The sequence below is a fragment of the Clupea harengus genome, chromosome 7 (genome assembly GCF_900700415.2).
Source record: "Clupea harengus chromosome 7, Ch_v2.0.2, whole genome shotgun sequence".
In the NCBI taxonomy this organism is placed as follows: Eukaryota; Metazoa; Chordata; class Actinopteri; order Clupeiformes; family Clupeidae; genus Clupea; species Clupea harengus.
The window spans coordinates 1,434,884-1,449,632 of record NC_045158.1 but is presented as its reverse complement, the minus strand read 5'-3'; the positions used below and the strand labels follow the sequence as shown (position 1 = coordinate 1,449,632).

The 14,749-nt window shown below is 54.0% G+C and overlaps 1 protein-coding gene across 8 annotated transcripts in view; it reads right to left on the bottom strand.

Annotated features, from left to right (window-relative positions):
* Nucleotides 1-14,749, bottom strand: part of dmxl1 (Dmx-like 1) — a 46,233-nt gene that overhangs the window by 16,554 nt on the left and 14,930 nt on the right. For 7 of the 8 annotated variants that reach the window (XM_031570091.2, XM_031570092.2, XM_031570096.2 and 4 more), the window contains exons 14-27: nucleotides 14,477-14,598; nucleotides 14,067-14,156; nucleotides 13,669-13,771; nucleotides 13,131-13,250; nucleotides 12,704-12,913; nucleotides 10,239-11,942; nucleotides 9,752-9,862; nucleotides 9,149-9,318; nucleotides 8,029-8,126; nucleotides 7,259-7,424; nucleotides 6,013-6,283; nucleotides 4,783-5,897; nucleotides 2,967-3,158; nucleotides 2,427-2,503 (exon numbers count right to left, since the gene is read on the bottom strand). In XM_031570091.2, the coding sequence (XP_031425951.1) occupies nucleotides 2,427-2,503; nucleotides 2,967-3,158; nucleotides 4,783-5,897; nucleotides 6,013-6,283; nucleotides 7,259-7,424; nucleotides 8,029-8,126; nucleotides 9,149-9,318; nucleotides 9,752-9,862; nucleotides 10,239-11,942; nucleotides 12,704-12,913; nucleotides 13,131-13,250; nucleotides 13,669-13,771; nucleotides 14,067-14,156; nucleotides 14,477-14,598 (4,549 nt within the window). The remainder of the gene's footprint in view (nucleotides 1-2,426; nucleotides 2,504-2,966; nucleotides 3,159-4,782; nucleotides 5,898-6,012; nucleotides 6,284-7,258; nucleotides 7,425-8,028; nucleotides 8,127-9,148; nucleotides 9,319-9,751; nucleotides 9,863-10,238; nucleotides 11,943-12,703; nucleotides 12,914-13,130; nucleotides 13,251-13,668; nucleotides 13,772-14,066; nucleotides 14,157-14,476; nucleotides 14,599-14,749) is intronic. The other variant, XM_031570097.2, reaches the window with a different exon arrangement.

Here is a 14,749-nt window from a genome sequence, read left to right as displayed (position 1 = left end):
ACGGAGAATACGGAAGAGTAGAGTGACAGAAAGAGAGGGGAAAAAACAGAAAGGAAAATATAGAGATACACATATAATGTGGGGCAACCAAAACACCATCAGGACTCCAGCTTCGGTGCCTGTGATAAACTGCGATCTCCTTCTCCTTCTAACAGCCAGACAGATCCTTCAGGTTGGCTGTGGAGGGGTGGAGGTACGGCAGGCGGGAGGAGATGACATCAGCACCGTCGGAGGCCCCTAGAGCAGCCTGTCTCAAAAGCCCACTCAAACTGCGCTCGCTATCATAATGAGAAAATGGAATTGAAGGATTTTCCTCTTCAATTCCCTTTAATGAATTATGCAGATTAGCTGGTTGGAGCACAAACATGCTCCCTGGAGGACTTCTAAGGCAGGAGAAAGAAACCCCCGGTGCTCAAGAGAAGATTAGACTGAAAAACAGAGGGGAAGACAGACAGACACACAGACAGACAGAGAGACAGACAGAGAGACAAAGAGACAAAGACAGGAAGAGACACACGGATACAAAAGGTGTGTGTGTGTGTGTGTGTGTGTGTGTGTGTGTGTGTGTGTGTGTGTGTGTGTGTGTGAGTGAGTAAGAGATAGATACAGGCAGAAGGATCTATAGAGAGACTAGCGTTAGTGTTAGCGCCTGTGGACCACATCCCTGCTGTGTGAAGGTGCTCAGGTGTGTGTGTGTGTGTGTGTGTGTGTGTGTGTGTGTGTGAGTAAGAGAGACTAGCGTTAGTGTTAGCGCCTGTGGACCACATCACTGCTGTGTGAAGGTGCTCAGGTGTGTGTGTGTGTGTGTGTGTGTGTGTGTGTGTGTGTGTGTGTGTGAGTAAGAGAGACTAGCGGTAGCGCCTGTGGACCACATCACTGCTGTGTGAAGGTGCTCAGGTGTGTGTGTGTGTGTGTGTGTGTGTGTGTGTGTGAGTAAGTTCATTCCACATTTGAATTTAGGTCTTTACAGGCAACATATGCCAGTTACTGACGGAGAATGCTTTGCGTAAGATGCACCAAAGCACCAGTTGTAACAAGAGGTATCCTTAGTTCCTCAACCAAAGCAGGTGACCTTGCAGACACACACCTGTCTGACATCACTTCCTGTCCTTTAATGGACAGTGGAGGGGTGTCAGCACAGACAGCTGAGACAGCTGAGGCATCTACCATGTTGTTTGAGCCACAGGGGAGACTACAGGAGAGATGCACCTGTAGGGGTGTCCATCCATCACACACACACACACTCACCTGTAGGGGTGCCCATCACACACACACACACACACACACACACACACACACACACACACACACACACTGGTAGATACAGGCAGGTCCCACACACACACACACACACACTGGTAGACACAGGCAGGTCCCACACACACACACACACACACACACACACACTCACCTATACGGGTGTCCATCACACACACACACACACACACACACACACACACACACACCTATAGGGGTGTCCATCACACACACACACACACACACACACACACACACACACACACACACACACACACACACACACACACACACACACACTGGTAGATACAGGCAGGTCACACACACACACACACACACACACACACACCTATAGGGGTGTCCATCACACACACACACACACACACACACACACACACACACACACACACACACACACCTATAGGGGTGTCCATCACACACACACACACAGACTCACACACACTCACCTATACGGGTGTCCATCACACAGACACACACACACGCTCACCTATACGGGTGTCCATCACACAGACACTGGTAGACACAGGCAGGTCCCACACACACACAGACTCACACACACTCACCTGTAGGGGTGTCCATCACACACACACACACACACACACACACACACACACACTCACCTATACGGGTGTCCATCACACAGACACACACACACACACACACACACACACACACACACACACACACCTATAGGGGTGTCCATCACACAGACACACACACACACACACACACACACACACACACACACAAACACACACACACACACACACACACACACACACACACTCACCTGTAGGGGTGTCCATCACACAGACACACACACTCACCTATAGGGGTGTCCATCACACACACACACACACACACACTCACCTGTAGGGGTGTCCATCACACAGACACACACACACACAGACACACACACACACTCACCTATAGGGGTGTCCATCACACACACACACTCACACACTCACACACTCACCTGTAGGGGTGTCCATCACACAGACACTGGTAGACACAGGCAGGTCCCCCACACACACACACACACACACTCACCTGTAGGGGTGTCCATCACACAGACACTGGTAGACACAGGCAGGTCCCACACACACACACACACACACACACAGACACACACACACACACACACTCACCTATAGGGGTGTCCATCACACAGACACTGGTAGACACAGGAGGACAGCGAGGCAGCCAGGGCATGCATCACGTAGATCTGCAAACGCAGGACAAAAACAAACATGTTTAAAACATTAACAACAATTATCAATCGTCACACCATATATATGTGAAAAGACAACTATATCTTACATTTCACTGATAGCAATATTGCAAAACATTGGTATAGCTTTCTGTAAAAGGGACCTTTAAAATCAAGCAAAGACCAAAACAATTATTCCAATAGCATCCCCTTTTCATTTTCTACACTGGGGTTGGATGGAAAAATAATAACATTACTGGGCGGATGGACAGGCAGACAAAATGGACACTGGTTTTTACTGGCCAAATTTTTTATGGCAGTGCTATTTGGTGATTGTACTAATCATTAATAAAACGGAAATGGGCTTCCATACATTGTTTAGATTGACCACCCAGTGGAAAGTTTAGAGGCAGTTTACTGGAGATATGATGGTATTGGGGTGTTTGCATTTCAGACCACATGACTCCGGCGTGTTTACCTGGCTGCAGACGGAGTCGGGGTGCGGTGGGGAGTCCAGGGCATTGATGGTGCGCAGGATGTCGTGAGTGAGGCTGGTCAGGTGGGACACGGGGTTGGCCACCACGGTCCTGGAGCAGCCCATGCAGGACAGGAGCAGAGGGATGGTGGCAGGAGGCTGAGGGCTCACTCCCCCGGGACACACGCTCTCATCCTGCAAGACAAACACAGGGTGGTCAGCAACCAGGGTTGTGTGTCTGTGTGTGTGTGTGTGTGTGTGTGTGTGTCTCTGTGTGTGTCTGTGTGTGTGTGTCTGCGTGTGTGTGTCTGCGCGTGTGTGTGTCTGCGCGTGTGTGTGTCTGCGCGTGTGTGTGTCTGCGCGTGTGTGTGTCTGCGCGTGTGTGTGTGTCTGCGCGTGTGTGTGTGTCTGCGCGTGTGTGTGTGTCTGCGCGTGTGTGTGTGTCTGCGCGTGTGTGTGTGTCTGCGCGTGTGTGTGTGTCTGCGCGTGTGTGTGTGTCTGTCTGCGTGTGTGTCTGTCTGCGTGTGTGTCTGTCTGCGTGTGTGTCTGTGTCTGTGTGTCTGTGTGTCTGTGTGTGTGCGTGTGTGTCTGTGTGCGTGTGTGTCTGTGTGCGTGTGTGTGTCTGTGTGCGTGTGTCTGTGTGCGTGTGTCTGTGTGCGTGTGTGTCTCTGCGTGTGTGTCTCTGCGTGTGTGTCTCTGCGTGTGTGTCTCTGCGTGTGTGTCTCTGCGTGTGTGTCTCTGCGTGTGTGTCTCTGCGTGTGTGTCTCTGCGTGTGTGTCTCTGCGTGTGTGTGTGTCTGTGTGTGTCGTGAGAATGTTTCCACATCACCTCCAGATCTGGGTATATATGACACCAATGCTTCTGTTAGTCCTTGTGTGCCCTGTCCTCCCCATCACCCATGTGTTCATACAGGATGTCCAGGCCTTAGTATGGATCATCCACCCTCTACTCTTTTAATATGCTCCCTGCGTTAGAGCTCTCTCCACACGTGTGAACTTCAATCAGTTGGAATCAGCTCTCAAAAGAAAGGAAAGGAAACACACATTGACAGTTCCAGGTCAAACTACCCTACATACTCTGAGAGTGAACGGGCTTTCATCTTTTCCCATTTGAATAAGGCCAAAATAGCTTCAGCGGTTGAAACTTAACTACAGTTTGTTAAACTGAAGCTGCTTTGTTTTAAAGCCAAACAATCCCCACTGAAATTAAACCTCCTCAGCATGGATAAAAAAAAAAACCATACCTAATGATTGGGTAGTGTGTGTGTGTGTGTGTGTGTGTGTGTGTGTGTGTGTGGAGTCTAAAATTGCCTGTCTAAAGCAGTTGTTCACAGCTCACTGGCGCCCCCTCTCTGATGATAATAGCATCTTGTCATCCGAAAGCACAAGTTGATGCTTTTTTACGTTAATACCTCTGGAGGGGTAAAACCAGGGCAAGAGAATCAGAGCTTGGGTGTTAGCGGACACTCCTCAGCAGCATTCACAGGTGCAAACACCAAGTGTGCGCATGTGTTCAGATGTGTTCAGATGTGTTAAGATGTGTGCGCATGTGTTCAGATGTGTTCAGATGTGTTCGTGTTCACCTTTAGGAGAGCATGTGTATGTGCACCATAGAAAAGTGTGGCACATCTGTGTGTAGAAGGATGTGTGTTAATGAGGTGTGTGTAGAAGGATGTGTGTTAATGAGGTGTGTGTAGAATGAGGTGTGTGTATAAGGAGGTGTGTTAATGAGGTGTGTGTAGAAGGATGTGTGTGTATAAGGAGGTGTGTTAATGAGGTGTGTGTAGAAGGATGTGTGTGTGGGCCCTTGTGCGGTGTACCTGCTGAGACTCCTGCAGCAGCAGGATGAGCTCCATGTGGACGGACGCTAGACCCCCCCCGTGGGAGCCGTGGAGGCTGCAGTAGCTCAGGAAGATGCGCAGCAGCTGCTGGTTCCTCTGCAGCCACTGCCTCCTGCCCTGGGCCTCCGCCCCAGCCCTGCCCGACTCCACTCCCCCAGACAAGGTCTCTGCGACGGGGGAGAGGCTTAGGTGGCTGTCCCCGTCCCCCTGGAGGCCCTCCGGGATGGGGGCGCAGGGGCTGTAGCCACAGCAGCGCTCCAGGGCCTCCACCTCGCGCTGCAGCCACACGGCCAGCTGGTGGCGCAAGCGGCCCCCGTCCAGAGGGCCGCCGGAGGCCAGCGTGCGCAGCTCAGAGGTCAGCAGCTTCAGGCAGGCGCGGAACTTCAGCTGCGCCGCCTGGATGTCCACGCCTGCCGGCGCCTCAGGACCAGGGCTGGAGACGGCCTCCGAGGAGGAGGAGGGGTGGGCAGGGCTGGAGGCAGACGAAGGGTCAGGGAAGGTGCCGGGGCTGGACGGATCGGGAGCTTCATCCACCTTCTTCACATCCATATCCGCCTGCTTGTTATCCTCTTCCTCCTTCTCCTCCTCTTCCTCATCCCCATCTTTGTCACTGTCCCACTTCAGGTCCAGGGGCTCGTCCACCATGCTGACCGACGGCTGGCTCCAATCCAGGCTCAGCGCCGAGTCGGAGCGGCTGTGATTGGCCGAGGACGGCGTATCGCAGGCAGATCCGAAGCCATTGAAGAGGGGCTGGGACCAATCGGGCTCAGCCACGCTGCTCAGCTCCGCCCCACTGGTCGGGGTGTGGGCGGGGCTGTCTGGGCCGGGGGGGCCGCCGGGCTTGATGGTGCGGGGGAGGCGCGACAGGACCTCCAGGGCCAGCAGGGGGCAGCCTGCCTGCAGGTGGGAGTAGGCGGCGGTGAAGAAGAGCCGCCGCTCCACCAGCGTGACAGAGTCCTCCTCTCGGCCCTCGGTGGACAGACCGCCCCGCCTCTCTCGTGAGCCCAGGTGTCGCCGTAGCAACAGGGGGTGCGTACGCAGGTAGGTGTAGAAGTTGAAGACTTCTGGGTTACATGGAGACATGGCCACTGGACCTAAGGGAGGCGGAGACGATACAATACGTGCAAATGTTAGACTTCCCAGAACCATCATCCCCACCCCCCCTCAGGCACTCAGTCCTAAGCGCTAAGCAAGAGGGTGGGACTGTACCTTGCTGTGCTGTGTGCTCGCTGGATTGCGATTGGTCCACTGCTGGCGTGGGTTGCTCCAGGAGCGTGTCCAGGGCGCGGCTGTACCGGTCGAGTACCCAGCAGGCCATGCTGCGCAGGAAGGGGTCGGCGTGGGGTGGGAGGTGGGGGTCGTGACCCAGCACGTGCCTCTGCAGGATACGCTTGTACGAGGAGGACGACTCAAACTCCGACTCATAGAGACGCGTGATGACCAGCGCCAGCTGCAAGTCCTGGAGGTTCTCTATGCACACCTACAGGCCGGGGAACACACACACACACACCAGGGAACACCACACACACACACCAGGGAACACACACACACACACCAGGGAAAACACACACCAGGGAACACACACACACCAGGGAACACACACACACCAGGGAACACACACACACCAGGGAACACACACACACCAGGGAACACACACACCAGGGAACACACACACACCAGGGAACACACACACACCAGGGAACACACACACACCAGGGAACACCACACACACACCAGGGAACACACACACACACCAGGGAACACACACACACACCAGGGAACACACACACACCAGGGAACACACACACACCAGGGAACACACACACCAGGGAAGACACGCCATTTCACACAACTCATCAAAAACAACCAAGGCAAATGAATTACACATGAGAGTTTTCCCCCTGAAATTGTCAACCGATTACATTTACATTTTACATTTAGTCATTTAGCAGACGCTTTTATCCAAAGCGACTTACATTTACACTGATGGCAAACTGCACATCAGGAGCAATTAGGGGTTCAGTGTCTTGCTCAAGGACACTTCGACAGGGAATCGAACTAGCAACCTTCTGATTACTAAACGACTTCTATACCCCCTGTACCACTGTCGCCCCACGATCTGTGATGAAGCGGCCCACTGTGTGTCAATGAAGGTCATGCTATCTGATCATGACTGGAAAACCAATGAGTTTGAGTGTTGAGTTGAGGGTGTGTGAGGTCGTTCACTCGTCAAATGAGCGTTATGGGTTAGGACGGGTGGGTTTGTGTGCATCAGATCTGTGTGTACTGACTCTTTCTGTCTCTCTGAAGCACATTCTGTTGTGTATGATTGTGTAGCATCTCTGGGTTGTCGTGTCTTAAGGGTGTGTTAAGTTTATTTAGGTCCTGCTGCATTATGTGTTATTTCGTGTGTGTGTGTGTGTGTGTGTGTGTGTGTGTGTGTGTGTTTCTTCACCTCCACAGCATCCTTGAGGGAGCCTGCGAGGAGGAAGAAGGCAGCGGAGTGCTGGAAGCGTTGTTTCCCTAGCAACGAGAAGGCATTCTTCAGCGCTGCTCTCCTCCAGCGGTCCTCATTGAAGTTGTGGCTGAAGAACTCCGTCATCTTGGTGTTCCTCTGGGACCTGCACCATCAACCCAGAAAACACTTAGAGGCTCCAGAACACACACCGAGTGCATTTCAGTGTGTCCATCTGTGTGTGTGTGTGTGTGTGCGTGCGTGAGTGAGTGAGAGAGCGAGTGTGTGTGTGTGTGTACCTATAGAGGCCCCACACCACAGCCTTCTTCTTCATGGCAAGATAAAAGTTTAGATAGGAGTGAGTGTGTGTGTGTGTGTGTGTGTGTGTGTGAGTGAGAGAGCGAGTGTGTGTGTGTGTGTACCTATAGAGGCCCCACACCACAGCCTTCTTCTTCATGGCAAGATAAAAGTTTAGATAGGAGTGAGTGTGTGTGTGTGTGTGTGTGTGTGTGTGTGTGTGTGTGTGTGTGTGTGTGTGTGCGTGAGTGAGCGAGTGTGTGAGTGTGTGTGTACCTATAGAGGCCCCACACCACAGCCTTCTTCTTCATGGCAAGATAAAAGTTTAGATAGGAGTGAGTGTGTGTGTGTGTGTGTGTGTGTGTGTGTGTGTGTGTGTGTGTGTGTGTGTGTGTGTGTGTGTGTGTGTGTGTGTGTGTGTGTGTGTGTGTGAGTGAGTGAGTGAGAGAGCGAGTGTGTGAGTGTGTGTGTACCTATAGAGGCCCCACACCACAGCCTTCTTCTTCATGGCAAGATAAAAGAGAGCTGCATCCAGGGGGTCGTTGTTCCTCTGGAACGTAGCCTTGGCCACCTGCAGGAGCACAGCGGGGGGCAGCGACACACACACACACACACACGCACACACACACACACACGCACACACGCACGCACGCACACACACAGACACACAGACACACTCTCACACACACACACACACACACACACAGCAGAAGACGTGAGCTGGCACCAGGAGTGCTGGGACATTTGCACAACTCAATTTAGCTTAAACCCCCTCTCTGCCCTCCACTTCCTCAGCCTCATTAGAAGGGAGATGAAGGGAGTCTGCGTGCATCAAAGCGCTCTGTGTGTGTGTGTGTGTGTGTGTGTGTGTGTGTGTGTGTGTGTGTGCATGTGTGTGTGTGCGTGTGTGTGTCTGCGTGAGTATGTGTGTGTCTGTGTGTGCTTGAGTGTGTGTGTGTGTGTGTGTGTGTGTGTGTGTGCGTGCGTGCGTGCGTGCGCTTGAGTGTGTGTGTGTGTGTGTGTGTGTCATTGGGGTTTGATCCACACATTTCATCTCAACAGATGAGTTTGCATTGCCCAGCTTGTAACAGGATGAGAGGCGTGTAATGTAGACAGAGAGACGGTCCTGTGGTACATGAGAACCCTCTCAGACACACTCCTGCATGCATGGGGCTCCGAGCGAGCGAGCGAGCGAAGGCTTCCGATCCAGTGCACTGAGCACACTGCCCTAATCAAGCCCTCCTCAATGGACATCAGCAAAACCATCAAAAAAGAGGAACAACGGTTTGTAATAGGGTTTGTGTTAACAAAATAACATACATTTAAAACAACAAAAAAAAAACCTCAAAGCATAATTCCAGCACAACCTCTGTGTGCAACACTTGAAATATTGGGGTGCAATGATTATCCGACGTAGTCGACCAAAATCGACGACCAACCGATGAATTTAAAATACACCGACACTGAACACAAATCCACCTCTAAGACATCTGCATTGACAGGATAATAAATGCAAGCATCATTAACCACCACACTCCACCCGCCCGCCGTGACTGACTACTTCTGGTGCAGCACCGCGCGCGCTGGGCTCACCTTCTCTATGCAGCGGCGGAGGCGAGGGGTGCTGCGGAGCCACCAGCCCAGACCCATGGCCCGGAGCTCTGGCCACGCGGGGTCCCCCTTCTGCAGCGCCGGCAGCATGTTCAGCAGCTCCTCCTCAGCCTCCGAGTGGAACGCCCAGGCGTAGTGGGACGTGGAGAGCCCTGCACAGTGCACAGTGCAACCACAACACTTTCACTTTCACTTTCACTGAGGACTGCTCATGGTCTATGTATCAGGAGCCAATGCCACATTCAGGCTGAGACACTGTGGCTTATCATTAGTGTCTTTGGGTATCTAGAAAAGCTATATAAAAATAAAGTATTATTATTATTATTATTATTATTACTCTCCACATTGACTAACTGGAGTGGATGGAACCAGTCAGTGGGGCTTGTTTTTGATGTTGTGTTTAGAGGAGTTGTGAGTGTATGACTGTGATCAGGGAGCTGTGTTTGCTGTAGGGCCTAATGCAGAGTTCTGTGTGCGGGCTGGCTGGCTGGCGGGGGGGAGGGTGTGTGTATTATTAGCTGCCCTTGGGCAAGGTGTTTGGGCGGTGCAGGGCGGTGCAGGGCGGGGTGAGGCTGGCGTACGTACCCTGGTGCAGCAGCTGGGCACGGTGGGCAGGGGGCAGCGAGGTCAGCAGGAAGGTGTGCAGACGCACCGCCAGGAGGAACCTCAGGCCACACTCATCCAGCGTCTCGCCACCTGTCCCACGGCCCCCACACACAGCAACACATCAGACACACACACACACACAGCAACACATCACACACACACAGCAACACATCACACACACACACACACAGCAACACATCACACACACACACACACACACAGCAACACATCACACACACACACACACACACAGCAACACATCACACACACACACACACACACACACACACACACACACACACACACAGGACACTTTAGACCAGGAAATATATAGAAACTGTACAAGACATGCACTGGCATATTCTGTCCAAGGGCACGGAAACATTAAATAAACCAGACAGTAAATGTCAATGCAGATACACGTTTAAGAACCCCTGCGAACCTAATGAGCCTCCGTGTTGCTTACCCTGGCTCTCGCCCTGGCCCTCCCCGAGGTCGGTGCGTGTGGAGGCCACGGTGTCGGCCAGCGCCATGAGGGACATCTGCTCCATGCGTGTGAGGCCCGGGAGGCTGGCCTGCTGCAGGTGGCTGGACAGCACCTGGGCGTGCTCCGGCCCGAACGCCGTGGGGCCGTACTGGGACAGGTCGATCACCTTGGCTTTCTCTTCATCCTCTTCGTCATCACGGAACAGGTCTGGCGGCTCGTCCGCGCCGGAGGGCACCCCGGAGGACTGGAAGAGCTGGTCATAAGTGCTGGGCGGGTCGCTGCGGGGACTGGAACCTTTGCCGCTGTCGGGCCCCACGCTGGCCGGCTCGTCTTTGGTGATGCCGGAGGAGTCGTGGTCGGCTGCCAGCAGCGCGTAGAGTGGCAGCGGTGGGATGGACTCGATCTCCGTGTAGTCCGACGTGGCCTCGGGTCGCTGGAACAGCTTGGCGTCCCGCGCCGTGCTCCCACCGCCGCCGCCACCGCTGAAGGTCCGGGAGCGCAGCCGACTGCCCCCGCCGCCGCCGGAGCCCCCGTCCCCCTTCAGCACGACCACCTCTCCTGCCACACACTTCACCAGGTGCGAGAGGATGGCCTTAGCGCGCTGCACGCGGCCCAGGTCCATGAGCTCCAGCAGCTGGACGGGGTGGTACTGGGGCAGCGTGGGGGACAGCTGGTGGGCCGCCTCGAACAGGCCGCTGTCCTCCAACTGGGCCGAGAGCTCCAGGCCGGCGCAACGCTTCCCGCCGCCGGCGTTGAGCTTCTGCGCCACGCTGTTGAGCGAACGCGTCAGCGGCTTCCTCGAGGTCACCGGGGAAGGCGTGTGGCCGTCCTGCTTCAGAGTGGCGACCAAGGAGCTCACGCTGCCCGAGTCCGTGCCCCTGGATACGCTGGCAGACCGGGCCGGGGCGGGCGGCTGCCACTGGGAATAAACGTGCATCTCGCAGTCCATGCCCACCACCAGGATGCCGTCGCGCACCCAGGACAGGGACACCGGGATGGGCAGCGAGCCCTCCACCGATGACACCAGGTCCACGGCCCGCAGGAGAACCAGCCGGGAGGCGTCCCGCCGCCCGTCTCGGCCCCCGTCGAAGAGCCCCAGCTCGGGCGGCTTGACCAGAAGAGACCCGTACATGTGCAGCCTGGAGCCCACCCCGACGGTGAGGACGTGCGAGCCATCCTCTCGAGACACCCAGTCTAAGTGAACGGCACTCCGACCGCTGAACTGGCACTCCTCAGCGCCTCCCTGTTTGCCCTCGTCGGGCCCAGCGGACAGGCTTCCTTCCCAGGCGCCCTCGGTGGGGGCGTCTAGTTGGAGCGTCTGCTCCAGCACCCACTGGGAGCCTCCTGTGGACTCACACTGGAATATGCTCACTAGGAGCGGCGGGGCGTCCTTGGCTCTGACCTCCTGGTGACCCCCAGGCTCGCGGTAGGCCACGGCCACACGGCTGGTGTGGCAGCAGCACACCGCGCTTGGTTTGCTGGGGATGCTGATTGCGCTGCTATTGGCTGAGCCCTCCTCCACCGAGAGAGGCCACTCCTCCCACTCGTAGGCCGACTGGCTCTCCGGCTGGGGCTCGGGCACGAGGCCGCACCTCCAGAAGCGCACCTGGCCGTCGGAGCAGGAGGTGGCCAGCAGGTAGGGCGCTCGACCGGCCGGCTGAAGAGACGAGGAGCTCAAGTGTCCTGGAAGGAGAGAAACACCACATGAGTCACCACTGAGGGCATTACACTGAGATACCCCACGTCAACTCCCCACACATGTATTCAGTGATCTGGCACTCACGTGGTTAGGCAACAATGACACTGCTAAGTAGTAGTAGCAGCAGAAGCAGTAGATTTAGCAACAAAACTGCTTCTATTACGCTAGAGACACGGGAGAAGAGCACTTCGTGCTGCGTTGAACTTGGTTGGACTTTCAGAGCATAACAATGTCAGTTTAGTTTAATCTACAAACATTCTAGGCATTCTAACCGACCCACGTGGCCAGACCTAATGACGCAGGAATACATCACATGTAGATCACAATGAAGCAGCACAGAACAGACACGACCTTTAGCAATAGTGCTTATTCTGTGTGCTGTGGCTAGAAGCGTAGTCATTCTAAGCCTCTACTCTTGACTCTTTGGATTGCCTCCACTGCACTGTGGGGCCTCATATGTGAAACCTGAGCTGCACGATCTGTCAAGAAGGTGCCCTCCAGGCATCCCTGCCGCCAGCACAGCCTGGGTGTTCTTTTTCTCCTCTGTGCCCCACATTTGGCATACTGCCAGATCCAGCTCCTTGACAAAGGACACAGCATGCCAGCAGGTTGGCACAGGTCATTAAAGACAAACTGGCCAATTAGGACTGACTGGCAGGAGTCAAAAACAGAAGCAGCTCCTGCAAACCCACTACATCCACCTCGGTAGCACACAGGTGCGTCTGGCCCGCGGCCGGCAGCTCACCTGCGGCAGGTGTGACTGTGATGACCTCCACGCCGGAGGGGAGCTCCAGCTCCTGGCTGAAGACGCGAGTGCTGTGCAGGGCCAGACGGCAGGCGCTGTGGAGGCCACAGGGGATGGATCCGCTCCGCTGGGGCCCCGCGGGACAGCCGGACATCTCTGAGCTGGACCCTGAGCCGCTCTGGTCTCGCCCAACGCCAGTGGACACGCCGCCTGAAACAGACAGCCAGGAATTACAGAACAATAGGGACACAAAAGATGTGCTGGGATGAAGGAATCTAGATGCTCCGTGAGAAGTGGCAGTTTGGTATGCAGGTCTATTTTAAGAGAACATGTCTGGACACAGGGGTGAGTGGTCAGTGGACACAGGGGTGAAGTGGACACAGGGGTGAGTGGTCAGTGGAGATGGGGGCAGGGTGAAGATGCATACCTGAGGAGACGGGTTCAGCGGACACCTGCAGGAGCCACATGTGCAGCAGGGACCTCCCGGTGGGCATGGCCTCCATCACCACAAGGAAGAACCTGGCAGAGAACACCGGCTGGCCACAGGCTAGACCAGGAGAGAGAAGACAGTAAGGACAACAAACAAACAAACAAACAAACTAACTAACTAACTAACTAACTAACTAACTAACTAACGGGGAATAACAGCTAGCAGTAGCCTATAACATTAGGGTGCCACCAAAAGCTGAAATGCATTGCCTCATATGCTGTGTGTGTGTGTGTGTGTGTGTGTGTGTGTGTGTGTGTGTGTGTGTGTGTGTGTGTGTGTGTGTGTGTGTGTGTGTGTGTGCGCTCGTGTGTGGCATGCAACCCTGAAGTTCTTTCACAAGCTGGAATTAACAACGTGGGGCTTTTAAAGGATCCATGTGCTGAACAGAGTTTATGACTGCATGCTACTGTTCCGATACAGGGAGGGGAGCTTCAAAGAGAATGTCACGGAAACTTCCAGAAGGCCCCCTACCTACCAGAGTCTGTGGGTGGCGTCTCCTGTGGCTCTTCATCGGGCCTCTGGTTCCCCAGGATCAGGTCCTCCTCGAACACGTGCAGCAGCTGCGTCTGCTTCCCCTGCTGAGGACAAAGCATGGCCGAGGGCCCGCAGCCTTCAAATCAAACAGCAGGAACAAGTATGCCCTCTGTGTGTGTGTGTGTGTGTGTGTGTGTGTGTGTGTGTGTGTGTGAGAGAGAGTTACCACCTAGCACGGTTTTCCCTTAAATATCTTTCATTGGGATTGTTGACCCAATTGTTTTTCCCACTGCCTGTTCCAGGCAGAATCACCCACATGATCTAGCCATTACAACCATTTTCTAATGTGGTGTGCAACCTTTTCTGGGTCAAATCTAGCGAGTCGGAGTCGTTACGTACAAAGTCTGTGATCCCGTCCAGCTCGATGATGCAGCCTGGTCGGGCAGTGGACTGCTGGCTGATGATGTTGAATGCTTCTCCTACAGATTTCTGGGAAGAAGAAATAAAGAAGATCTTAGCATTTCTCGCCAATAGGCAAACCATAGAGAATAGAAAGAGTAATTTTAATTTAATTTAAACAATATCAACATATATACAATAATGTAGCACACCATAGGTCATGACATGTTCCCAGTTCTGTGTGTGCATGTGTACGTGTGTGTGTGTGTGTGTTAGAACATGCGTGTGTGTGTGTGTTTGTGTGCGTGTGTGCGTGTGTCTGTGTGTGTGTGTGTGTGTGTGTGTGTGTGCGTGCGGCGTGTGTGTGTGTACATGAGACCCCTGGATTGGCTAGGAGAATCAAGACTCACTGAATTGTCTGGATTGGAGACTTCACTAAGCAGCTTCTTAGCTTCAATGACAGCTTGATACAAGCGCAGAGAATGCCCATCGTTCGCCACGAAACAGGCGCTGGGAGAACTGCCGTACTGACCTTTAAAGAGAGAGGCAGAGGATCATTAGAATGCTGGGCATGGCGGTACACTCATGTTTATTGATGATCGATGAACACGGATGAACATAATCTAGGAGCTCAGAGTTAAGATGGGACACTAAGCAGCCACACTGCCTGTGACAGGAATCCA